The 27,303-nt window shown below is 37.5% G+C and overlaps 1 protein-coding gene across 1 annotated transcript; it reads left to right on the top strand.

Moving 5' to 3' along the window:
- The first annotated feature begins 929 nt into the window (after positions 1–929).
- ankrd27 (ankyrin repeat domain 27 (VPS9 domain)) lies at positions 930–27,303 on the top strand. The gene is made up of 29 exons (XM_062992803.1): positions 930–991; positions 4,741–4,863; positions 5,627–5,737; positions 8,826–8,982; positions 10,139–10,293; positions 11,098–11,157; positions 11,234–11,287; positions 11,390–11,455; positions 11,752–11,828; positions 11,965–12,086; positions 12,352–12,430; positions 12,585–12,720; positions 13,207–13,299; positions 13,468–13,595; positions 14,604–14,686; positions 14,900–15,015; positions 15,499–15,591; positions 15,682–15,879; positions 16,718–16,777; positions 16,878–16,997; positions 17,793–17,837; positions 18,444–18,566; positions 19,369–19,566; positions 20,768–20,887; positions 20,968–21,138; positions 21,447–21,498; positions 25,527–25,578; positions 25,707–25,761; positions 25,853–27,303. Exons 2-29 carry the CDS (start codon positions 4,762–4,764, stop codon positions 26,189–26,191), a joined length of 3,165 nt encoding a protein of 1,054 aa, XP_062848873.1. The 5' UTR covers positions 930–991; positions 4,741–4,761; the 3' UTR covers positions 26,192–27,303.

The raw sequence follows: 27,303 nt of genomic DNA, 5'->3' as shown, positions 1-27,303 counted from the left end.
GCGTTCGGCAGCCTCTCCGTCTAAGTGAAGAATGCCACAGACCTCGAGCAGAGCGCGCAGTTGTTATTTATAGTTTACCGCCACCCCCTAGTGGCCAGGTGTAGAACTACTCCATATAAGGTATGCCTTTTGTTCCAGGTTTCCACTCAGCCAGTTCTAACCGGTTTTATGCCACGTGGCGGTCTGGCACAACTCCAATCACATTCCTTGAATACCAAAATGTTTTAGACCAATATTGTAATGCCCAATAATAATTTAGATTATAACAATATCCAAAAGTTTGGCGAGTGGAGTTTGTAATGAGTCTGTAACCATGGTGATATTACGTCATCACTTGACGTTGGAAAGATGGCGGATGTAGTGCGTAGCAGTGTTGTGTGCATACTGCATACTTCTGTACTGGAAGTATGTACTTTTTTACCGGCAGAGTAGTGCATACTTCCTCCAATCTAGTACGTACTCTCTAAGTATGCGATTCCGGACGCAGCTTGAGTCTTGGGGCATAGGGATGTCCATCAATTGGTGGTCCAGGAACTCCTCACCCAGCAACAAGAAATTCTATTATCTGATTGGCTGAGAAATTCTATTTTTCTGATTGGCCGATAGGTCGCTAATTCAAGACAGCTGTATGAGCGCAGAGTAGTCTGCCTTTGACTCGTTTGTAGGATAGGCTATAGTCATTTCTGTGCGTGAGAAATGCCATATGTGGCGTGTGAGCTTGTTGAAATGCGTGTGTCTCACTTATTATAGTTAGAGTAATCCACATTGTTTACATCTCCAAACATAGAGGGGCGGGTCTTCGTTGCTCAGTCAGCTGAGCGCTAGTCTCTGATTGGTCAGAAACACTGTCAGTATACTGTAGTAGCTCTTGGGGAAGTGCAGTGTTGTGGTACTGGCGTGTTTAAGAATGGCGAGTCGGGCTGTATCATTATAAACTCTTTCCTCTTACACATTTTAAATTTACCATGAACACCTGGTCGGCATAAAGCAGGTAAGTCTGTTCGAATGTGTTCACTTTGGTTTACTGCACATTATGTGATAAGTTAAATCTACTACATTGGACTGAAACTCGCCTATAAACCTACTAGCTTTAGCTAAGACATCAAATAATAAAGCTAGTCTGCTAGCTAGTCTAAGCTTCTGTAGGTAACAGATGTATGTATTAGCTACTGTTCCTCATGTTCTGGTTTAGCATGTTAAGCTGCTAGTTACAGAAGTGTTTTGAGTTGTTAACGACACATTTTACTTGTGGGTAGTCTGCAGGTTGCAAGGTGTGTCGGTCAACATAGTTTGTCAGCAATAACAACGCATCCTGTAACCATATTAACTAATATTTATATGTTTATTAGGATTGTAACATCATGTTTTACACACTGATTACATTCATGACAGAAACGGTAGTTACTCATTACACAAGATTCATCAGTTCACAAGTTTTAATGTCAAACACAGTCATGGACAATTTTGTATCTCCAATTAACCTGGCTGCATGTCATTGGACTATGGGAGGAAACCGGATCTCCCGGAGGAAACCCACACAGACACGGGGAGAACATGCAAACTCCACACAGAAAGGACCTGGACCGCCCCACCTGGGGATTGAACCCAGGACCTTCTTGCTGTGGGACGACAGTGCTACCCACATATTAATATAATAACAGCTTTTGGGAAAGCTCTGGTAAAAGTCCTGAATGGTTTGTTGTGATTGGGATTGCTAAAGGGAATCCACTTTACACTGCACACTCCAGAACTTGGCAGTGATAGATCAGTGGTTAAGGTAGTGGACTAGTAAACAGAAGTTTGCTGGTTCAAGCCCCACCACCACCACCACCAAGTTGCCACTGTTGGGTCCCTGAGTGAGGCCCTTAACCCTCAATTGCTCATCGTGTTCAGCTCATTGTGTAAGTAGCTTTGGATAAAAGTGTCTGCTAAGTGCTGAAAATGTAAATGTCTTTGGTCAAATTATTCCTGAACAATGTTATCAGTATCTCTGGGGTACCTGGGGTCCTTTTTACAACTGTTTGAACCTGGTACTGTAGAGTTATGAATATGTTGGCTGCTCAACTACATTGTAGGTTAATGGTATCCTTGTGCTCTATTTATACATTCATTTCTATAGAAGTTGAAAATCAGGTTGATGTTCACAAATTTCCTTGGTGCATTTCCTTTTTTGCCATTGTTCAGCAGTGCAGGTACACTTACACAGCCGGCACATGTACAGGACAACACTAAAGTCACTGATTTAATCACTTTACATAGTACACTTGAACACATTAACTTTCTCCTGATTTAATCATTTATTGACTTTACAGTACACTTTGACACTTAGACTTCCTCCTGCTTTATTTGTCATTTACATTTTACAGGACTCTAAAGTCATCTGATTTAATCACATATTCACTTCACAGTTCTCTCATACACTTTAACCTTCTCCTGCACCATTTGTCTTGGAGCAGTCCTTTTTACATTTCACTGTAATTTTACTTTACATATAACTGTACCAGCTACAAATGCACATGTGACAAAAAAAACCCCTAAATCTTGAAACAATTGTCTTCTTTCACATTAATAATTTTATCATTTAATAAAAAAAAATCCTTTATTTTTGTTGCTGTAATTTTAGCCACTTCAAAATCCATCTCCCCTTTGTGTGTTGTTTCTGTTGGTGTTTCCCTCTTTATGTTCTCATATTGAGACTGACCAGCTGATCCAAGCTTTTGTGTGCCATGATTATATTAAGTATTCTGTAAACAGTAATCACTGCTATTTTTAGTGGAACATAATAACACATGACACACAGTTTTCATGTTTTATCAGGCAGTTTTATAATCGTATGGTTTTCTATTCTGTTACTCAAACGCTGTATTTAGTCTTTAATTCAGCAGGTATGTGTGTCCAAGGTTTACTTTTAGCTTCATAAAGCATACCTTGTGTGTCTTAAATAATTTTACTGTGTGGGTTTGAAACTGTTGAGATTTGTTTTGCCATATCTTCACATTTTATATACAAATTCTTGGACTTTTGCTATAACGAAATAATTAGGCTTTTTACATTATATATGTGTGTTTCCCTATGCCCGGTCAGTTTTGGCCTTGTGCAACAGATCACATGGTGCAGTTTACATTCTTTTGGCTCTCAGCACCCTTTTGATGCACTACTGTGATAGGTGGGGTGTGAGAGTAAGAGAAGCCCCCTTCCTAAGCTAAGGCTTGGGATTTGACCGACTATCATGTGTATTGCTTTCCTCCATGTATATTTCATAATCTGCATATTATGGCCTATATCTTTATGGCCCTGTCATAAATCATAGAAGATTTTTCTGTGTCACCAGCTTTGCTTAATTTTCAGAAACACTTAACTGTACAAAGGGTGGTTTTGATCTTAAGGCTTTTGCATAGTGAGTCATTTTCCCAGACATGGATTAACTTTTGTGTTAAACTGTGCTTATCCATTTTTAAATCTACTATAAGCATGGGACCATGGTAAATCCTTCTGGTTTATGAAATGTTGGCTAGGCTGCTATTTCCTAGACTAGACAGTAGGCCAATACAGCTCTGCCTTTAGCGTCACAGCAGATATTTATGATTTAAAATTTTGGATTCTTTTTTCTTATTATTTTATGTTATTTTATGTTCCAATTTCCATGCTCACAAGAACCAAATAAGTAGGGCAGGGCTTTTCAAAAAAATTTTTAAGCGACCCACATTTTGTCTATTATTTTTACCATGACCCAGGCAACACAAACAATGCAACAAAACACAAAACAAAATATACTTAATTGATTAAAACGGTGGCTATTACAAGTTTATTAATGAGCTTATTCTAACATCATTTAATGAGTGTTGTTTTTTAATGGCCGTTTATGGAAAGAACATTGCACTCAAAAACTCTCACAAAACTTACTTTTTGGTCTGTTTAGAGGGAGACCTCTAAAAACACCCATGCACAGCCATAACATACAAACATAGTATATCACCTCCTTAGTTTTCTTTATCATACAGCTCATTGTACTTTTAGGTCAACATTGCACATGTCACATGAGAAGTGTAAAATCTAAGTTGATCGCAGTTTAAATGAACTTTTTTTTTTCTGATACAAAGTTCATATCCCTATTTGTCGGAGATTTAACTGTACTCCGGAATTTCTGCATGTACCCATTTCTAGGTTTCTAGTTTTTAAAAATGGATGTGCTTCTATAAAAACTGTTAAACCTTGGTAATTAGAAAAATTATTGTCCGGTTTTCTATTGGTGTGAAATGTAGTTAAATATAAAGTTCTCAAGTGTTTACAGTGGAAGTTTAAGGAAACTGTTTTTCTGAACAGATTGTAATAACTGTGAGGTCTGGCAATTAGCAGTTTGAATAAGTTGTAGTTGGGCCTAATTTCATTTCCCTGCAAACTGGCAGAACTGGGAGAGAGGAAGAAGAAATCTGGGGCTTGAAAGAAGCTCTTTGTTTTCTGATCCAGCATGTTGTTTAGATACAGGCAAACAGAGTTAAGTGTGTCTTATTTCTTTAGGTCATGTTTATTTAACCTGCATTAGTATTCATTAACTTGTAGAGTCTTAAGGTGGCACATTACCAGCCATAGTTCAGAACCTTTAAGTTACATAGTTTCTAGTTGTCATGTTTGATCAGTCAGCTGGACCTTATTATTGTGAGCTAATTTGTTGTTTATTGCTTTCATATTCCATTACCACTTTGCATATTTTAAAGCATTTTTTATCATGTTTTTTTGTAGTAGTCAGAGCTGTGGGTCCATATGGCTGTGTATGATGAGAATATTTTGAAGAATCCTTTTTACCTGGCACTGCAGAAGCAAAGACCAGACCTGTGTAACAGAGTGGCAGAAGTGCATGGCATTGTAAGTCATTTGATATATTTTGAATATTTATTTATTTTCTTTTATTTTTCCAGACATCTAGACAACATGTTTCATTTAGAAATGAATGATAGTTTAAAGGCAGGACAAAAGCATACTAAAACTGTCAGAAATAGCAGAGTTTTAGCAGAATATTAAAATATGAAAAAAAGTTTGCTGGTTAAACAGTTGTTGGAGACATAAATCATCATTTAAAATGATGCTCCAGAGTGATGTGCTCTGGTGTGAAATTCAACAGTGACTGCAACTTTAGTACAGTTAAGCATGGAGCAAGATGTATTATGGTGTGGGAAGCCTTTTTAGCTGCTGGTACTGCTGAGCTGCTTTACTGTACTTTACACATGCCCCGTGTCCACATGATCTGCCCATGCATTCATTACTTATGGCTATGTGTTTAATTTTTGCCACTCGTTAATTATTTGTTTTTAAAATCTTGGCCAGATGCATGTACAGTTTGATTCATGTGTTATTTTGCACCTAGATGTTGTCTAAACCCATATTTGCTGTGTTGAACATTTTTTAGAATTGTAATTTCTGCCCTAAGGTCAAACACATACAAAAAAACTATCATAAATAGAGCTGTTTTCTTCATGTGACTGTTACCATGCAACAGAATCAATGAGAGACTTTGTATAGATGTAACATGTGGACAGATCCTCAGTGGACATAAAACTCTAGAGAACTGTTCTTCTTTTGGTTTACTGCTGTCATTTAATCATGATTATTTACTCTGTGTGTGATGCAGGTCTTGGTTCCATGTTGTGAAAGGTTATCAGTTGGTTCCTACACAGCTGCACAGTTTGAAAGCTATGTCCTCCTGCCTACAGATCAAGGCTTTCAGACAGTTGATGGCAAGGTACATACAAACATTGAAACATCATGTCAGTTAATAGCAGAGTAAGCATAGTTTTTTAAAGACTTTTAGGAATTTTCATATTTAGTCTCTTCACAAACTGTACCATATAACAGACCCACCAGAATCTAGCAGCCTTTTCTGTGATTGGTGTAACCTAAAATAGTTGATTATGCATTAGGTCTTTTTTTTTGCAACATTGGGCATTTGTTTCCATTTTAATGTAAGGCATTACAGTAAACCACAGAAATTTGTGGTTGTGGCTTCACCCTAAAGTTTACCCCAAAGTCACAGGGTTTGGGCCCTGACTATGTAATAAGATGCCTTGTTGCTGAGAGCTGGGAGTTAATTGTCTTTGCTGTCACGGTTTGAGGGATGGCATTCCTGTCTCCTCATCCATGCAATTCAAGTGAATCTTCACTGCCAGCTTATTTATTATTAAAAACAGTTAATGCTCTCAGATATGTCGTTCTGCCCTTTATCATTTCAGTAACTTCCGTTTGTAAAGAGGTAGTGGCTGGCTTCACTTTTCTCTGAAAAAGTACATGCTAGCCCTCCCTCTGTCAAGTCATGAGAAAGACTCTGCAGTTATTATTATTATGATGATGACGATGGTTATTATTATTATAATTATTATTAAGTGGTCGATTTTGACTCCTGGCAACCAAATGTATATATTTCTTTTGAACATTTTGTCTTCTGTTTAAGTCTTCAGTTCTCTTAATGCAGCATTTATTGTTCATCTAATTGTGTTCATTCATGCATAATTATCTTTTCCAGTGAATCGGTTCTTCTCATAATGTGTCCAATATAAGAGCAGTTTGGTTATCTGGTTTTTGACTGAGACCATTATTTTTACCAAAATAAATAGGTTTCGAACTGAGATTGCTTGTTCCCAGCTAGAACCAAAAGAATAGTAGGTTTTTCTGCACAAACTGTGACATTGATCACATGTCCCTGGTTCCAATAAAAACTGGTGCAAACATTCGCCAGTTATCTGAATAGCACCAAGGTTTTAAGAAGCCTGAATGGAACCAGTTCAAGATTCGGAGTTATTTTGGTTGAAAAGAGCTGTCAAAAGTCCTAGCCAGCACCAAAGACATGGATATTCTTCATTTCCTGCTTTATTGTCCAGTTTTTACATCCATAAAGAACCACAGAGAAGAGCATAGTCGGAACAGTTCTGATCCAGATTTGGAGAGACACATCTTTACATCTGAAGATCTTTTGGTTCCTTCATTCTTGTTCTGCCAACTCTGTCATATTTCCTGACTGCTGGATTCTACCCACCACTTCTGCATCTTCTCCATCATTGTCTAACTTGGAGATCTTTCTGGTTGTCATGACTTTTGTCTTCTTCATTATGAGCTCAGCTGATGTCCCATCTTTTCACTCTGTACTTTAAATTTTCTTATAAGGTCCTTTAGGTCTCCCTGAAGGTTTCTTCCACCAATCCATTGTCCATTTTTGTCATGACTATGGCTTGTTGAATAGTGCAGAGATTTCTCATCAGAATGATTGGACACTCTGGTATTTTCATCTTCTTAAGGACATTCCATACTTTTATGTATTCAACACAGTCCAAAGCTTTGCTGTTGTGAGTAGAGCACATGTTGGCTTCCTTCTTGAATTATTTGGCTTTTTCCAGTGTACATCTGTGATCATATCTTGTTCATCTGCCTTTTCTGAATCCTGTTTGCACATCTGGTAGTTCTTTTAGTATTGCTCCAGTCTGTGTTGAATAACCTTCATACTCCATACTTTTGCTAACATGATATGAGGGAGATAATATGACCGGTCATCAAGTGGTTTTTCAGATTTTTTTTTTTTATTATCTATTTTTTTCCACTTTTTTCCCCCAACTATTATCCCCATTCTAATCGTGTCCAATTACCCTGAATGCGTCTATACTGATTCGACCCTTTGCCGCTGACTTGAGGACGCCACTCAACTGACTTGCGCCCCCTCTGGTACACAATCAGTACAGCCTGCATTTTTCACCTGCACGAGCCGAGTTCATACACCGAGAGACACTGCGCACGGAGGGTCACACCCCCACAATGTTATTCCTCAGCCCTGTGCAGGCGCCGTCAGTCAACCAGCAGGGGCCGCAGTTGTACCAGTTATGAGGACCTATGCTCCGACTTCTACCCCTAAGCCCCTGAACAACAGCCAAATGTTGTTCATACTGCCGCCCAACCCAGTCGGAAAGGTAGAGCTGAGTTTCGATACGATGCATCTAGAAACCCAACTCTGGTGCGCTAGCGTACTTTACCGCTGCGCCACCTGAGCGGTGGTTTTTCAGATTTGTTGCATAATTTGGTAAGCATTTTAACCAAATCTTTTTCAGAATCTGGACTCCTGTTGCTTTCTTCTTTTGGCTTTTTGACTTCATCTATGCTGAAGGTTCTACTGTATAGTTCAGAAAACAAAAGGGTCCTGGCTGATGCCTTGTTTGTAGAGATCTTCTGTGTATTTCCTCTATCATTGTTTGATGATTGTATGGTCAGTTATAAACATGGACCATACCTTAGCATAACTACTTAAAGTTGAGATTGGATGTATCTAAATTGATAATTTAGGATGAAAAATGTTGAAAGAAAGGAATGTAGCCTCACTAATTTCTGACATTCATACATTTTCATTTCTAATGTATGTTGCACTGTATTTTGAAAGTTAGTTACTGTTGAGAAAAGTAGTAAAATAAAGTGATTTGTGGCTTAGTAGCATGCCTACTGTAACTGTAAAAGCATTTGTGTTGACTTACATGGTTAGCTGCGACTGAACATGAAGCTGTCTGTCAAATATTGTAAGAATTAGTTGAAATTGTATTTATTTGCAAACACAAATTTTGGAGGGCATTGAGATAAATTTACTTATTAGTTTGTTGAATGTGCCATCCATCCGTCATGAACGAAAAGATATATATATATAAATCTGACGAATTTGCTCTACATTACATTGCTAGCTTATTTATGATATATTTTAGTGTTTACAGAGTTACCTAAACACTTTAAAAACTTTGTCATTTCTTACACAAAACAAAGTTTTATGCTGCATTTTGAGATCTTTTCTCTAATGTGTTTTTCAGGTGGTGTCGATAGAGAATAACCAAGTGTATTTGGGGGCAGGTTTTTTAAGCCCTGCGTCTATACCCATTCTGTTCGAGGAGACTTTTTACAATGAGAAAGAACAGGCCTACAGTATCCTGTGCATAACACGGCCTATTGAATCTGAAGCAAACCCAGGTAGGGCTCTCTGTCATGCTACACTTAGACAGTATTAATAGCATGTTCTGTCCCATTTTATGCCTTATATGCTAATTATGCCTATAATAATTATAGTATTTTTTTAAAATCACCTTGTAAGCCTGTTTGATGCTGAAAAAGACCAGTTTTATTCCCTGTTCCTTTGTTTACAATGCCAAAGAAAAAAGAGCTGTCTATGCAGACCTGAAATGCTATTATCACCAAGCACAGGCAATCTAAAAGGTACAAGGCTATCTCCAAAGACATTGGCATCCCAGCTTCAACAGTTTAAAATATTATCAAGAAGTCTGCTACCCATGGAACAGTCAAGAACCATTTAGGATGTGGTAAAAATATTTATGAGAACCCTTTGAAAGGTCGTTAGAAATGTGGCCAAGAAACCACATACAACTTTTAAAGAACTTTAGGTTGAGCTGGAGACAACTGGAGTGATCATTTTAGCCAGAACCATACCCTGCACGCTAAACAAAACAGGGGCTGTATGGGCGAAGGCCTTTGCCAAAAGCTTACATAGACATACCACCTACATTCTTGGAAAATTTTCTATGAAGGGATGAAACCAAACTAGATCTCTTTGGCATTGTCTTTAATGTTGTGAGGCTGCCTTTTTGCCTCTGGGACTGGATGCCTTTGTTACAAGAACAAAAAAATGAAAGGACTATCAGAGCATTTTAGAGTAAAATGTCCTGTTACTTGACAGAAAACTAGGTCTGAGTTGAGTCCTGGGGCAGGATGATGACCCAAAGCAATACATTCAAAATCACTTTTTGGAGGCTGTCATTGTTGCAAAAGGTTGTGTAATCAAGTATTAGGGAATGGAATCTTTTAATCATGACCATGTCATATAGTAAGTTTCATCTGTCTTTCTTTTTTAAAATGAATGCCTGTATGCCAACAGGTCAACTTTTTGTTGAATGTATTTGGGCATGCTGTTAAAATATAAATTCTAATAATACAAAGTTGGAACATATCTACTTATTTCTGAAGATATTGGCTTCATGCTAATAATAATACTAATACTAATAATCTTGACCACAACTGTATATTAAACCATTGTCAAGCAAGAACACAAAAGCCATAAAATGATTATGCCTAATGCTAAGCATACTGTTTCTTGTAAATGCTTTTTTGTCAGCTGAACTGAATCCTGTTCATGGCTCCTATTACCTCAATAATGTGGAGGAGGTGAAGGAATTTCTGGGGCGTCATGCAGAAAAGCTGGATAAGTTCATTTCTTCGTTTTGCCATGACTTTAAAGAGGAGGAGAGGAAAGGTCTCCGCAACCACATAGTGAGAGAAAAACCTTTCACCATTACCTTTTCTATGTTGAATAAGCAATGTTTGTCACTGTCAGCATATGGCAGCATATGTCTTTCTCCCAGCATATGTCTCTCTTATTTAATGTAAACCTCTATATCAGTGGTAGCTTTACACACGTCACTCATGCTGTGGGTACTGATGCACTCTCATGCTATGAAAGATGTTGCTTTTTGCTGATAACAGTCCTGATAATCATTTTTATTTTTGGCACAAAGAATTCTTCCCTAAAAGCAAGCTCATTTCTGGAACATAGTATATGCTCCATAAACAGCAACAGTTTAGGAATGACCCTTTTTGTTACAGCATGACTGTGCCCCTGTGCACAAACCAAGGCCCATAAAGACATAAAGAAAGCTTGGTGTAAAGAAACTCCTGTGTCCTGGACAGAGCCCTGACCTCAGCTCCAATTAACTGCTTTGTAATGAACTGGGACATCATTTGTACCTTTCTTTACCAGCATCAGTGCCCAGTTATATAAATGTTTTTCTTAATGGGTACAAATTCCCACATACACAAGATCACATAGACTTTGTTTTAATACCATTTGTTTTTTTAAATAGTATGTACAACAAGCATTAATATTTAATTAATGTTATATGATATCAGATACAGGCAGAGCAGAGTTGAAGCATTTATGCCTGAATATAATATGTTTTATTTTAATGCATCACAATATTGAAGTAATATTGTCATATTGCCCATCCTACTTTTTGCACAATTTACGTAAATATGTACAGGTCTGAATAACTCACATCACACTCTTTTCCTCCTCAGGATGCCGTCCATACACTGTATACAAAATGTCTTCAGTGCTTGCTGAGAGATTCTCGTCTGGTACGTGTAACCCATCCAGTGTTGTGCGCCTGTACTGATGTGTTCTGTAAGCTGAAGGTGATGTTTTGTGTTTCAGAAGTTGCTGACCAAACAGGAGCTTCAGATGACGCTTCTCAAACAAGCAGTGGAGGTAAGAAATAATCTGTCTCCATGAATCATGAGAGCATATGGGGTGAAAAGTTGGATTTGGTTTGTAATCATGATTTAAGTTTTTCATTCTTTTGTTTTTCAGATGTACATACATAGTGGAATCCATGAATATCTCTTTAGCTACGTTGGAACTCTAGAAGCAAGTCAGGTATTGTGTGTGGTTGTGTTTGTGCGAGTGTGTTTGCAAAAAATGTTAAAATTCCAGGTTTTTGTAATGTAAAAAAAAAAAATCCGATTTATTTATTCTAGTAGTATTCTTAATTATTCCCCACAAGGAACATTTCAGTTTGTTTTTAAATTGAATTGTACAGATTATAGGTCACATTAAGGTGGAAAAAATTCTGAAATGGTTAATCTTTTTCTTTTTACATTGCAAAAACTGGCTTTTTAACAGGGGTATGTAGACTTTTTTATCCACTGTATGATTTACCTAATATTTAATAGGATGCTGATTTCAATAAAACAACAAGGCGGCTACAGGATTTGCAGCAAAAAGATCTTGGTGTAAAGCCTGAGTTCAGGTGAGCTCTATTTTTGGTTCTTAAGAAATATTTTGACCTTCACTACTCCTTTTCAAGTACAACTAAAGGGAAATGATCCGTTTCATTCTTGCTGCGTTTTACATGAACAGATGCTTGTTTTTTTTATTTTATTTAGTATAAATATTCCTCGGGCTAAGAGGGAGTTAAGCCAGCTTAACCACTGCACCTCACCTCAAGAAAAGCTGCTTTGCCTCAGGAAGGTTGTCTTCACAATAATGCAGTCACCCAGCCGTAAAGGTCTGCAACTTTGATAAATAATACACATGTACATAAACTAAAGCTTGTGTGCTTAAATTACATGGTTTCTCACATATGACATGAACAATATCATTCTTTACAATATATTTAAGATACTAATGAGATTTTAGTTTTGATTTGCTGGCTCATCAGACCTCCCAATCACACTCATGATTGCTTGCTTTTCTATTACCTTTTTTATCATTTTTGTAACACAGTATAAAATCTTGTGTTGCACACCTATTTGTTATTTTTTTCTCTTTAGTTAACTTGGAGGCAGTTTGTGCAGATGATCTTCTCTCAGTTATTCTTTATCTTCTGCTGAAAACCGAAATCCCTAACTGGTAAGTAGCTCCCCCATTGTCAAGTCAGTTAAATCCACTGAGCTAGACATAAATAATAAAGGCTTTAACTATTTCACTCATTTATTCATATTAGTTAAGTCTGTTAATGGAACGTAATAGACAATATTATATTTAATAATCTTTTCACTTTTAGGTTGGCCAATCTTGCTTACATAAAAAACTTTCATTTCTGCAACTCTACTAAGGATGACCTAAGTTACTGCTTGACCTCATTTGAGGCTGCTGTGGAGTACATCAGCCAAGGAAACCTTAAAGAAGGATCTACAGCAGTAAGTCTTAAAACTTTGCCTTTCTGAGTTCATACCATGCTTTTTTACTTGACATGAATGAAAATCCTATGCAAAGGTTTTGGAAAATGTTACTTGTATAAATTTAATGTTAATATAATAAGTTTGCATTCAGCAAATAAACAGTAACTTATGCGAATGTTGTCCTGTCTCGTTGTAAAAGAAGTGCTTTAATTGTACAGAGGTTTTGAACATAAGACATAAGTAACTTAATTATCAATGAGTATAAAGAGGAAAACATAGGCCTACATAGGCAAAGCTATGTCTTATCCAAATTTACTTTGATGTACAAGCCGTGCCTGGTCACAAGACTACTAAATTCACTGAAATATACTGGTTTTATGTATTATATTTTAAAAAGAATAATTATGGATGTACTAATAATCACAAAGAAAAAAGGTTGACATAACCAAACCTGTAATTTCTACCTTCAGCTTTTGTTGTAAAAATATTAATTCTGTTGTCTAGGGGTCAGGAGAGCTGGATGACAAACTGATTCTCAGGCAGAAGATGAACCTTCTTTCTCAGACTGCATCTACACCCATAGACTGTTTATTTGAGGTGAAAAACGCTGCCTGTTTCTTCTCTTTAACGATGTATAGAACAAAATCTGGGGGCATTTAGTGTGGACTATAGTATGATTGGAGTGTGATATTTGGCAACAGAAGAAATATAGGTCAGTAAAACAGAAACCCATTTTAACTGGGTCTCTTTTCTTTTTCCCTGCAGCACATTGCCAGTGGGAATGAGGCAGAGGTCAAGCGCTTGCTGAGTGAAGGCGAGAGTGAGGAGGAAGAAAGAAGGAAAATGTGCCACCCTCTCTGCTCGTGTGATGCATGTGATCTTCATATGTCTGGGTCTGAAGCTCTGTTTTACCCAAACACACACACACTTGTATTATACTTTACTTTCAGTTATGTAATAAGTCATTTAACAGAGGTTTTTTATCCAAAACGTACTGAATTTAGTAAAGCACGGTGGTGCAAGCTTAAAGATGTATTAACAGCAGATAAAAAAACCATTAGAGAACTATACCTAGAACTAAGATAATGCAGTTCACTTAAAGTGCAAAAATTTGGATTTTAAACCCTGCTATTCAGCTTTATAGATTCAGTAAACTGACTTTTATTTAATAAAAAATAATAATTCACTGACCCCTTCACCTGTCAGATGTGGGATCTTAAAGAGCAGTATCACGTACGGAGAGTAGTATCTTTTTATTCATCAACCATCCCTTGTGCAGGTGCCTTGACCCCCAGCATAGACATCTGTGGCAGCAGCGATGAGGTATCTGTTTGACCAATCCCTCCCTCAGACACATCCAATCATGTCTGTGAGGGTGCAAATTAAGCTAGCCAAGATGACAATTTCCAGAGCTCAAGATCTCAGCAGAGGTGGGCTAATACACTAGTCCACTGTGCCATTTAAGCACCAGATTCATTTTTAATGCCTATTTTTAACTATTGTTCCTGCTAACGGAGAATAATTTAAAGCATTTTTAACTGGGGGCATATAAAGAAAGTGGTAATGTTCATTTGTTTTACTGTCTCTAGGCAATGCTAGTGTACCAGGATTAGTTCTATGTTTGCATTGGCATGGTACATTCCTTGCAAAACAAGTCCCAAAGTGTCAAAAATTGGTGCAGCCATTCAGATGAAAACTGGGGGACCTAAAAAACCTTTACTCTATTAATTTTATTAGAGTAAAATTGGTGAGCTTTTGAAATAGAGTATTGCTATTATTGTTATTATGCATGTTTTTTGGTGTACATTAATTCTCTCTCTAAAAAGGGTTGTGTCAGGTTAATGGACTTTAAGTGCATAAGCATTAGGATTGATTTTCTGATTTTTTTTTTTATCATCTAGCAGACTAAATGACCCCTCCATAGTCACTCCTTCTTCTCGGGATGATCGAGGCTACACTCCTCTTCATGTTGCTGCTTTATGGGGTTAGCTGTCTCTTCATATGTCTTAATTACCCAGACCTTTTTATGGTACTTTCAGTGTGATCTTAAGTTCTGTCACAGTTATGAATGCATTTGTTCAGTTGTTGCTATTTAACACCTGGTTGTTTCTGATTCATTTATTAAATGTCTCTTTGTTTGTGTTTGTGTGTGCGTGTGCGTGTGCGTGTGCGTGTGCGTGTGCGTGTGCGTGATTAGGTCAGTCTCAGTTGATTGACTTGTTAGTGTCAAAGGGAGCTGCAGTAAATGCTACAGACTACCACGGGTTTACAGCCCTGCACCTCTCCTGCCAGAAAGGCTTCCAGGGTGTCACAGTAAGTGTCTGGTCCTTTTAATTTTGTGTGTTTTTAACGAATGGCAGGAGTTATGCACAATACAGTGATATGTGAATATAAATAATAACAAATACATTTGTTGTTATTGCATATTTGTTGCCCTGAATGATTTCATTTGCCTGTTAAACAAAATGTACTGAACAAAGCTACAAGTATGTATCACCTGTTTTAAAAAATAAATGCATCCTTGGTTATTTAAACTACCAGTGTTACCACATTTACCACATAAACTAGTTAAACAGTGAAGCCTGATGTTTTGCCAATATAAATCTCAGTATAGGTGTATTCCACTTTGTCTGGAAGGAATTTAAAGTAAGAAAGGCAGAAGTGCGCAAGTGTTATTTTGTTTATTATTACTAGTCTCTTACTAGAGTATGAAGCAGTTTGAACAATATATCTCTAGCATTTATCTAAGAAAAATTGAGACTTGTGTTTCATCATGTCTTCTTTGTTTTTGCATAGCTGCTGCTGTTGCACTATAAGGCAAACGCACATGCTCAGGACAACAATGGGAATACTCCTCTGCATCTCTCCTGCATGTACGGCCATGAGGATGTGAGGGGTTTGAAGATTATACAGTTTTAATTTTTACTTAAAACTACTAGGAAAATCTCTAACCTGTGCTTGTATGTGTGTGTGTTTCAGTGTGTTAAGGCTTTGGTATATTATGACTTGCACAAGTGCCGATTGAATATACAGAATGATAAGGGGGACACAGCACTGCACATTGCGGCCCGCTGGGGCTATGAGGGCATCATGGAAGTGCTGCTAGAGAATGGCGCCTCAACTCTTCTCCATAACAAGGCCAATCAGACCCCACTTCAGTGTGCACTCAACTCCAGGGTCAGTTCATGCTCTATAGTTTAATTTGTAGTGTTAATTGATTCTGTTTTAAAAATTAAAAATAAATAATCAGATACATGGGATGATCAGATTTTTAAAAGTTTAGAGATCCCTTGGTTGAACCAGTATTTCAAGCTACTTGTACTGGTGCAGATTGTTTAGACAGTTGGGTGTGAAGTTTATTTGTGTAGTGCTTTTTGTGTTCTTTTTGTCATTTTCCCCCTTTTTTTCTCCCATCATTGTTATATCCAGTTCCCCAATTGTAACTTCATCCACTGCTTACAACTACAGTCATGCGCACAGTCCTGACTGCTATTGTTTTGCAGAGACGTAGTCATGCGCCTCAACCAGCCAGCAACAAGGAACCTGTTCAACCATTCCTCTGTCAGACACAGCAAATCGTGTCTGTGTGGGTGTCCAACTGGTTGATAGCCCAGTTGAGATTTAAACTCAAGAGCTCCAGATTACAGCTGTGGTGGGCTAGAGTGTTAGACCAGTGTGCCACCCGAGCACCCCTTAGCACTTTTAACTAAGGACATCAGCATAGCTGGGCTCTGATTTAACAATGTATTGTGACTGCAGTAAGAAAAAGTAAACGGAAGCAAAACATACATCCAAAACATTTTAGATAGTTTTCAGATTTTACCTGGATGCTTTTATTTTAAAAATGACATGTTCTGGGATTTATATTTAAATTTAAATTTAACATAGTGGTAAATTAAATGTCCAGGCTGTTATTTATTATCTAATGTTTTATGAAATAAATACAATCTGAATCGTGTTAATTTCATACAATTCACAATAAATACACTAAATGCACTGTTTTTCTTTGTTGTAGGTTTTGTCCTTGTTGGAGTGTGCATACAACAGTGCTAGTAAAAAGGAGAGTGGCTTTGAGGTAAATTTGGAAGAAAGTGAAATTGTAAATGTTAGGGGACAAAATAAACAGATTTGTTATGCTCATTAAAATAGTTTTTTTCTTTGACTTTTTTTTTTAGACTCCCAGTCATTCTCCACAGCTGTCTTGTAGTAGCAGTAGGTGCTCCTCTGTATCAAGTGCATCATCTGTTCCTTCTGTAGAAGCCTCTTCTGAAATTGACCGTACTCACCAAAAGGAGGTCAGAAAAGCTCCCTCTGTTGCCTCATAATCTTTTAATAAAACTCTCATTTGGTTTTTAAGTTTGCTCTAAGTATATGTTTTTCCACCCACCTCTGATACAAAGTCAAAAGTTAATGCTTTTAGGGGATTTATACAGCTCTGTATATGTACAGTATTTGCCTTGTTCTTTTTGTTTTTTGTTTTTGCATATTTGTCACTAAATTGTTTTATATATGGGTACAAAATGTAATATGAGAGAACATAAGTAAGACCCTACCTAATTGTGTCTTTTCCAGTGTAATATTCAATTAGGTGTGAGATTCAAAATGTAAGATTGTGTTTAGTGATTTAACATTTTTCATTTGCATAGTGCCCTACGTTTACTGGTTAATTTGCACTACGAGGCGGTCTCAGCAGTCCTACAACAATTTAGTTAGCAGTAGCTTAGTCAAAATGATGTAGTCTTAAGCAGCTAAAAACACTACTCAGGTAACGGAGTTTGGAAAACTCACAACCAATTCTGTGTACGCAGCGGGTTGCGGGGTGTCAAAACACGGACGAATCTGATCAACCAAAAACGGTAAAATATGAATAGAAAAAAGCTTGAGGGACATTTTGTTTCCAAGAATTTTTAAAACAATAAAATATTCATACAGAATAAAATCCACAACAGATCCATTTACTTTTTTATTTATTCATTTTGTGTTTTCAGAAATATGCTTGAAATTGGTAAAATATTTGAGTGGAAAAATAGTCATATTTTCTTTTTCTTTATTATTGTTTATTTTTTATTTTCCTTCTCTTCTAATGGCAGGTTGAGAAGCTGCTGCGGGCAGTGGCTGATGGAGATGTGGAAATGGTATGCCTGCACTAAATAATTTGTTTAATTCATTAACTTTTGAACAATAACAAATTACAAAAAAACATAAAGTCTCAAAAATAGATGTATTTACTTTCAAATGCACACAGTATCTTAAGAATCTTTAGTGGTTATGTTTTTTTTAGTTCATTCACTGTACAGTGGAGGCCAGAAACCTGAGTCCACTATTGAAAATGCTATCTTACTTTCTATTCTGCTTTTTTGCCTAATTAATTGCTAAATTATTTGACTAAGAATTTAAATCTTATCTATTTACATGCATTTCTTAGTATTTAGTCTGGCCAAATTTATATTAGATAAATATTGGCTGCAAATGTATTACCTTAAATGAGCTTCTGATGTGTACATTATTTCTACCTGCTGAAAGTCGCCTGAGCGTTTGCTTTTAGGGTAAGGATAAGACATGGCCAATTTTACTAGTGTGTGTACTCGCATTTCAGTAGTTCCAAATACTAAGCAATTCTAAATTTCATGTATTTTGACAACCATTGTATTAAATATGAGAACAATGCTAAATTAAATCATGTTCACTAGTGTTCATCTTTTGGTCTCCTCTGTTTATATGGATATATGTTGCTCTTTCAGGTACGCTACTTGCTGGAGTGGTTAGATGAGGAACTGGAGGAAGATCAGAAAGCTGAGATACCTGACAAGACAGAATTGTGCCACCCTCTGTGCCAGTGTCCAAACTGTGAACCCACACAAAAGGTGGGACTACAAATTATCCTATCTATCTATCTATCTATCTATCTATCTATCTATCTATCTATCTATCTATCTATCTATCTATCTATCTATCTATCTATCTATCTATCTATCTATCTATCTATCTATCTATCTAATCTATCTATCTAATCTATCTATCTAATCTATCTATCTAATCTATCTAATCTATCTAATCTATCTAATCTATCTATCTAATCTATCTAATCTATCTATCTATCTATCTATCTACACTCATCACAGTAGGATGTATTGGAGACAGTAAAAAGCACGAGATTAAGCTGGTTTGGGCATGTCTTTTAGTCTCATGAGGGATGAAGGGGTTATATTTGGAAAATAGTGCTGAGGATAGAGCTGGCAGGCAGGAAGAGGAGAGAAAGACCAAAGAGAAAGAGGCTGAAATAGATCAGTTGACTATGTAGAAAAAGTATGTTTACATGTTTTTAAATGATCAGCATTTTGTAGATGCTTTATTCAAATCAACGACAACAATGGTAATCTTGTACAATTTTAGCCATTGAGGGCATTGCTCAATGGCTGAACAGTGGCAGTCCGACGGTGGTGGGGCTTGAACCAAAAACTTTCTGATTACTAGCCTATTATCTCAATTGCTGAGCAACCACTGCATTGTTATAACCTTGGCTGATTAGAGCAGGATTGGTTTAAATATTTTCTATTTCTATTGTTGTTAATCTTTTTTTATCTAGTTTATACTCACTGCCACTATTTAATTTTTTTTTTACATACACTGTCCTATCTTTTTTTGTTTTTGTGCGTGTGTCTTTAGAAGTTAACAGTCCTACAGCTAGATGGGCTTGGAGTAAATAGCAGCAATGCAGATGGCTTCACACTGCTGCATGTAGCAGCACTGCATGGACACATAGCACTGGTCTCTCTGTTTATCCACAATGGAGCTAATATAAATGCCCGCAATGGCCTGAGCGCCACCCCACTTCATCTAGCCTGCCAAAACAATCACATAGAGGTACTTTTCACACACTGACACTGTAACACTACTTTGCACAATTTCTCTTGCATTTGTAAAGTTCATGAAGTACAATCAGCAGGTGGTCCTCTATAGCCAAATCTGTTCATTCTTGATCTGAATCTCATGCAGAATCTCATACACAGACACTGTTGCTTCGGATGTGATCATACACTAAAGTCAAACTGGCAAAGTTAAAGCCCAGTGGATGCTACACTGTACCGTACCGTACCATACATGTAAAGTACTTTAATAGAACTTTCTCATTTTTGTGCACACTGCACTTCTCTTATCTTTGGTAAAGCTTGTGTAACCTTTTACAGTTCACAAGACTGATGCCACACCCAGACGGGTCTGCGGGTCTACTCCCCTACTACTAAGTGGGTCCACTGGGAACATTTACTGGGTTTGTAGAGTTGAAAACGCCCAGCTGGTCAAATGCACTGCTAAAATTTGAACCCAGGTCTCAGAGGTGGTGTGCTATCATAACAGACCGGTTTGCCACAAGCACCTTGATTAAATGACTATTATATTAATGACAAATATTAATTACAGATGCTAATAACCCATTGTTTTACCAATAATTGACAAAGAAGTCATTGTTTGATTAATGCTCTTAGTTAAAAAGGTAGTTTGAATTTGTTCCAAACGGCTTGTTGTTTTATTTAAATAAGCACCGGAATTGGAAATCAAATCTGATGTTATGATAAAATTTGATTGTGTAAAAATCTGACATTGCCACACATGCAGATCGAACTTTGCTGAACTTGCTATATTAAGTAATGCTGTAAAGAGTAGTATCGAGATACACATTGCATCCTAAATAACACATTTAGCTGTAATGAACTGCTAGCTAACCAAAATTATTATTTTAAATGCTAAACTAGTTCTGGGCACATTTGTTCATATTGCTGGTCTACATAACTACATAAAAGTTGCATTGGAGCACTTGTGTGGTGCAACACTCTATTATGCTAGCCCAGTACTATCAGCCGACATGCTGTCTGAACAGACACGATTGGCTGTGTTTGTCAGGGATTGTTGCCCTGGCCAGAACAAAGGTTTAGATGAAAATAAAAAGATGAAATATGAAAAAAAGTGAAATGAAACTAAGCCTTTCAATCTGGTATTAGATCAGAAGATAACATAAAGAAAGCTAAGTTAAACTATCACCACTTTCTTAATCCTTTGTACCCTGTAGGTTGTGAGATCTTTGGTGGAGTGCAATGCCAAGCTGAACAAGAAAGATCAGTTTGGAAACACCCCCTTGATTCAAGCCTGTCTGAAGGGACATAAGCAGACAGCTTTGGTTCTAATACAGGTACTAATGCATACTCAGGCATATTTTAGTGATGACTTGCTTGGACTACGCTGACGTTCACTGCACTGTTTTTTGTCTAGAGTGATGCCTTAGTGAACATGGCCAATAATCAGGGCAACACAGCTCTGCATAAGGCAGTGAAAGGGGCACACCAAAATCTAGTGGAGCTGCTGCTGCAGGCTGGGGCTATTCCACACCTCAGGAACAAGAGACAGCGCACCGCACTGGATTGTGCTCAGGCCATGGGCAAGGTAATTTTTTAACATCTTTTCTGGCTCAGTGATTATTCAAATACCTGGAAATCTTAAGTAACAGCAATAGCTAACCCGTCACCTAAAACTTGTCGTAAAGCTGTATAATATATGAGCAGGTTGTCTCATTATACACTTTCCTAAATATTACTAGTAATTTGTTGACAAAGTTATTTAAGAATCATTTTCTGTATTAAATACTCAGACAATCTTAAATGAAAACTGTCCTGTTTTTGCATTTAGTTCATGTTACTTTTCATTGTACAGAATCCACAATTATCCTAAGACATTTGATTGTGATTTTGCAGAACACAGCTATTGTGAAGATTTTACAGAAAGCCCGTGGCTACAATCTTGAAGGTAACCAAGTCAAACAGCATTGTGAAAGAGGAGGTAGTGAAAGATGGTGTGCATAATGACCTCCGTGAAGCTGGCCCCCCATGTAGTCAAAAATGGAATATAAATATTATTATTCGTTTGTGCTGCGTTTGTGCTGGTTTGTGCCGTAGGAATCATCGTTTGTGCTGGCATCGTTTTAGAGAAATTAAGCATTATATTTTATTACCTGTGACGTCACTCAGCCCCCCATCAGAGCCCAAAATGCACCAAAAGCATCTCATTCGTTTGTGCTGCGTTTGTGCTGGTTTGTGCTGCTAAAAGAAATATTTGTGCTTTTTTAATTCTCAAGTTATAAAGCTATAAATATTACACCTGTGACGTCACCAGCCCCCCATTAACGTCCAAATTGCACCAAAACCATCTCGTTCGTTTGTGCTACGTTTGTGCTGGTTTGTGCTGCTAAAAGAAACATTTGTGCTGTTTTAATTCTCAAGTTATTACGCTATAAATATTACACCTGTGACGTCACCAGCCCCCCATTGCATCAAAACCATCTCATTTGTTTGACATCATTTTGTTTGACGTCATCTCATCTGGATGATGTCATTGGATGTGGATTCCACTTTGCACAGATATGTCAAAGCACTCAGCCATACTGCGTATCCTCTTCAATATCCTCTTGAAACTAAACACGCAGTTTTAATTGGTTTTCATGTTTTAATTGATATTCCTGCAATATACACAACTTATGGCAGAACATAACTTACCACACGTTTGTAAACTGTGAATCACTTAACACTACAGAAATATACACTACAAAAGTATAGGTTTTACATGCCATTCTCTCTATTCATTCTTATTTAGTCGCATCAATAATTTTAATGTCAAAAGTCCTTTGATAAATAAACCAATTGTCCTTATGTGACTTCTTAACGGTGGGAATCTTTATTTTAAGCCCTGTTTCCATGAGGACCAAAGTCTGAGATACAGGGTGGGGACCTGTTTGACTGTAAGCAGTCATTTTCAGACAGCACAACTTAAACTTAAACCCCTAAAATTTCTTTTCCAGGTAAAAACGTGACTAAAATAACAGTAAGATGACTTATTTTCAATATTTTGTACTTTATTGTCACTTTATGAAGAGAAAAGTGTCTCAGTAGACTCAACATCAGTAATAAAATACTGAGGCAGAGTTGGAGTGTTTGTTGTATGAATACAAGTATTTTATGAAGAATGCAATGCATGTCTAATTTGACATGCAGTTTACTGGTGATCAGGATTCCCATATGTGTATCACTGCAATGACACTGTAAAGAAGTAACCCCAAAGCTTCCTCGGCTCATTAACATTGTTTGCAAGAATCTACTGCAGCATCCACTTACAAAACACACAAATATATAACCCTCACCATATAACGTCATATTAGTCATTAAGGTTATACTTGTTTATCCATCTCCCTGTGCAACTTGCTGTCAGTTCTGTTAGGTCTTCACAAATCTGCATACTTTACACATTTATACTTTCCATCATGCTGCCCTGCATATTTATTGTATTAAGATGCACTGCCTTGTCTAATTACACTGCACTCATTCATTTTGTTTGTACTTTCCCTTTCACTAGATAGCATGCTGCACCAAAACCTTGGCAGAATGTCATTCTGCTCCACTATACACCACATTACCACGTTATTATAAAGACCTACCTTTCAATTACGCTCACTGGCCAGTAAATTGGGCTTCAACAACCCAAGGCATGGCATGAAAAAACATTATTTTTATGCAAGTTTTATTAAAAAAAAAAAACACATATGAGAAAGACCATTGTCCTAGCAACAAAAAGTTGGTAGTCACGTTTGACTAAGGTCTGAGCATACTTTTCTTTTGTCCTCTCCTCAGGCAACTGTTGGAAGAGACATTCCAGGAAAGAGCTTTCATAGCGCATAAACACATAATTCTCATTTTAAGGTAATTTATTGCTTCTAATAAAACCCTGTAATAGTCCTCTGAGAATTTTAATCATATTAATGACATTTAGAACAAGATTGGACAGTTCTGTGAAAAATATAAAACAAACATATGCTGTACATACACATTAAAAGGCAAGTGAAAGACAAATCAACTGAAATTGAAAATGATTGCATCAAAAATATAGATGAAGGTAAAGGCAGATGAAGACAGTGACAGCTCTAATTCTGGCACATGGTCTCATGTCCTAAATGAAGAGATCTGGAACATGACCAGATTAGCCTGCATACTTAGTTTCAAGAGAGCAAAAGTGTACCCACACAGTGCATCTAAGTGCATTGACATCACTGGCCACTGTACTGCAAAATTGTCCATTTCCAGTGAGAGTCTACCAGAGGTGAGCACACCAGCAGTGCTAAAATGCAGAATTGATTACATTGATGACAGTCTTCATACTGGAAAGGCAAAGCACATGCTATCTGGAGAGAAAAGACTGCCGGTCTCTGAAGAACTCTGGCAGGGTAAAAAACTGCTACATGTGTGGCGAGCCACAGAGGCTTACAAGATAATGCCACTCGGTAACCCAGAGCTACCCACCTACCAAGCCTGAGTACATTAAGAAAAGCCAAACAAGAGAGAGGGGATAGGGAGGCAGAACACAAACACCCCATCCTTTCCCCCTCATCTAATAAAATACAGTGTGCCTCATAGGGGCAGTATTCATGACATCGGCCTTGACAAATTTTTTATGCCACTATTGGACCCCCTCTCAACTACTAGTCAAAATACTAGTAAAGACTCAAGTGTAAGTTTTAATGCTACAGGTACAGTAGTCAAAAGGCTCACTAGACCAACAGAAACATCAGGACATATATTTCCATATCAAGGAGTTCTGTCCTCACATGGAGATACTTCTATTCACATCCCAGTGGTGCAAATGCTGTCTGAGCGGCATGACATTAACGCCATATCAAACTGGGTCTCTGAATGGCTTAGAGGAGGAGCATCTGTACCAAAAGAAGTTGTTTCTGATTTCTCTCATGCATTACTGGGTGGTCTTGTTAAAGCCTTTACTTCTTACTCTGGTTTGAAGACCTATATAAATAGAATAACAAAGACATCAGAGCTATAACACAAACCATGGAATTTTGCTGTGACTAAACTTTTTTAAGCTATGTTACATTTTGATTATTTGGTGAGTCTGTAGGTAGAATTTACCATGGCCCAATTTAGATGGCCCACAAGCATTTAAAACCTTTGAAATAACATTAACATTTGGAATTCACAAATCAATTTAGCTGTGTAACATGTGTATGGATAATGTTATGGATAACATTTTAACATTTAAAATGTTAAAGGTTTTTAAAGGTAATTCGATTATAATAAATTTCACTCTGTGATGCAATTTTAACATTGTTAGGGGCTAAGTGTCCTCACTTAATAAAAAAAAAGAGAGAGAATTTAGCCTATAACTTGCAAATTAAAACAGCACAAATGTTTCTTTTAGCAGCACAAACCAGCACAAACGTAGCACAAACGAATGAGATGCTTTTGGTGCAATTTGGACGTTAATGGGGGGCTGGTGACGTCACGGGTGTAATATTTATAGCGTAATAACTTGAGAATTAAAACAGCACAAATGTTTCTTTTAGCAGCACAAACGGAGCACAAACGAATTAAAGGGTTTTGGTGCAATTTGGACATTTTTAGGGGCCAGGTGTCCTCACTTTATAAAAAAATATATTATTTAGCCTATAACTTGAGAATTAAAAGAGCACAAATGTTTCTTTTAGCAGCACAAACGTAGCACAAACGAACGAGATGCTTTTGATGCAATTTGGACGTTAATGGGGGGCTGGTGACGTCACAGGTGTAATATTTATAGCTTTATAACTTTAGAATTAAAAAAGCACAAATGTTTCTTTTAGCAGCACAAACCAGCACAAACGAATAATAATATTTATATTCAATTTTTGACTACATGGGGGGCCAGCTTCACGGAGGTCGCATAATGACACAAATGCTGAAAATATGAATTAACTACATCTAGACAGTTCGTCCAAATTAATTCACTCTCTTCAACAGCGCCCTCTCCTGCTCAACGGGTAGAACAACGCAAGGGTTCAAATGAGCAAAGGTATGTACAGGGGAATAGTCATGTTTGGCTGCTTTATTATTCACGACAAGTTACTAATTTAAAAAAATGCATTATGTTTGACTTTCGGCTCTTTGAATTTATGCAATGATATTTTGTCCTATTTACAGGAACCAGAAAATGAATAAATCATTTTCAGAGGACAGAACTGACTCTTCAGACACGGTACTTATCTCTCTCTCTCTTTTTAATCAAAATGATTACCTGGTTTACCAGTCTAAGTTATTTAAGTGATTTGACTTTACATGGATCACAGGTTTCAGCTGGCCACTCTAGTAGAAGGCGACTGTGGCGAGGAGAGACATTTGACAGCTGTGGCTCCTTAATCCATTCACCAGAGGGTTCACGCTTTTCCAGACAAACACAGCTGAACCAGGCTAAAAGCTTGAGTCGTAGTCACACCATTCATCAGGACCTGACCCACAGCTTTCCCCGGGACCTGAAAGGTGCACAATGCAGCTCTGCTGGAACCACAATGGAAGAAGTTTGTGCTAATGGTCCTCATGAGCCTTCTGACCTCCCTTGTAAACTTTCACCTAAACCTGAGCAGGTTAACGGGGAGGCAGAGGAGAGCACACAGGAGGTGCAGGACTAGAGCAGGAACCCGCACTTTGTTACCAAAGAGGTGGATAACCTTGCACACTTTGCATCTTCTGAGGTTTCTCTTAACACACACCTGGTGTAATATAGAGAGCACTAAAAGTTCTGCGTTCTGTTAGACTCAGTAGCACTTTCGTGCACGTCAAACAAAGCATTTGATTAATCAGTGATGCTCAGCCTTCAGGTGATTAATTAAAGTGACTGAGAAGATTGAAAACCTTCAGTATAAACTGGACTTGGATGTGTACTAGAGATGCCACTTTTCACTTTTAATCTAGCGCTGATATTAAAACTTTTAATATTGGCAGATGCTTGCTACTGATCCAATACTGACACCCTCATAGTAACCACAGTTCAAAAAATGGTAACATAAGCATGTAAAAACATTTAAGCACTTAAATATGGGCTGATTTATCATTCTTATTATGGGAATCTGGGTTAAAAAACCCAGGCTGAAGTTACTGTCTTGAGTTTGGTATTTTCATTTTGTGTTTGCTTGGATTTATTTCGCTACTTTGTTTTTTTCACATCTTTAGAAAACATATATGGGGCGCCCAGGTGGCGCAGCGGGATATTCCGCTTGCACACCAACACAGAGTTTCTGAACTCCTCGATTCGAAACTGGGTGTTGCCACCGGTCGGCTGGGCGCCATCTAGCAGGCATAATTGGCAGTCTACAGGGTGGGGGCCGGACTATGTGTGGGTGTGTGGGTCTTCATACGCTGTACAAGGACCCTGATTGGCTGTGCAGTATGCAAGAGCGAGAAGAGGAGGGCTGTGCACGTGTCGGAAGAGGCGTGTACAGCGAAGCGCTCTCCTCAGATGCAATCTGGTATCTCTCAGCAGCAGAAGACAAATTGAGTGTGCTAAATGGGGAGAAAATGCATTTAAAAAAACAAAACACAAAAAACACATATATGGGTAAGTGTGTGATACTCTGCAAAGGATTGACTGTTTAGGGTGAATTCGTGCCTTGCACCTAGTATTTACCAAGTGGCTCTGGAACCATAGCAGTTGGAAATATTTAGCCTGTTTCCAGCTATTTAAATTTATTTTGAATAGTAATTTAAGGTAGAAATATCCTTGTATTAGTAGATAAATTTGCTC

This window comes from Trichomycterus rosablanca, chromosome 1, assembly GCF_030014385.1.
Source record: "Trichomycterus rosablanca isolate fTriRos1 chromosome 1, fTriRos1.hap1, whole genome shotgun sequence".
NCBI classification, from domain to species: Eukaryota; Metazoa; Chordata; class Actinopteri; order Siluriformes; family Trichomycteridae; genus Trichomycterus; species Trichomycterus rosablanca.
The sequence above is the reverse complement of the archived record's forward strand: the minus strand, read 5'-3'. Positions and strand labels throughout refer to the sequence as shown.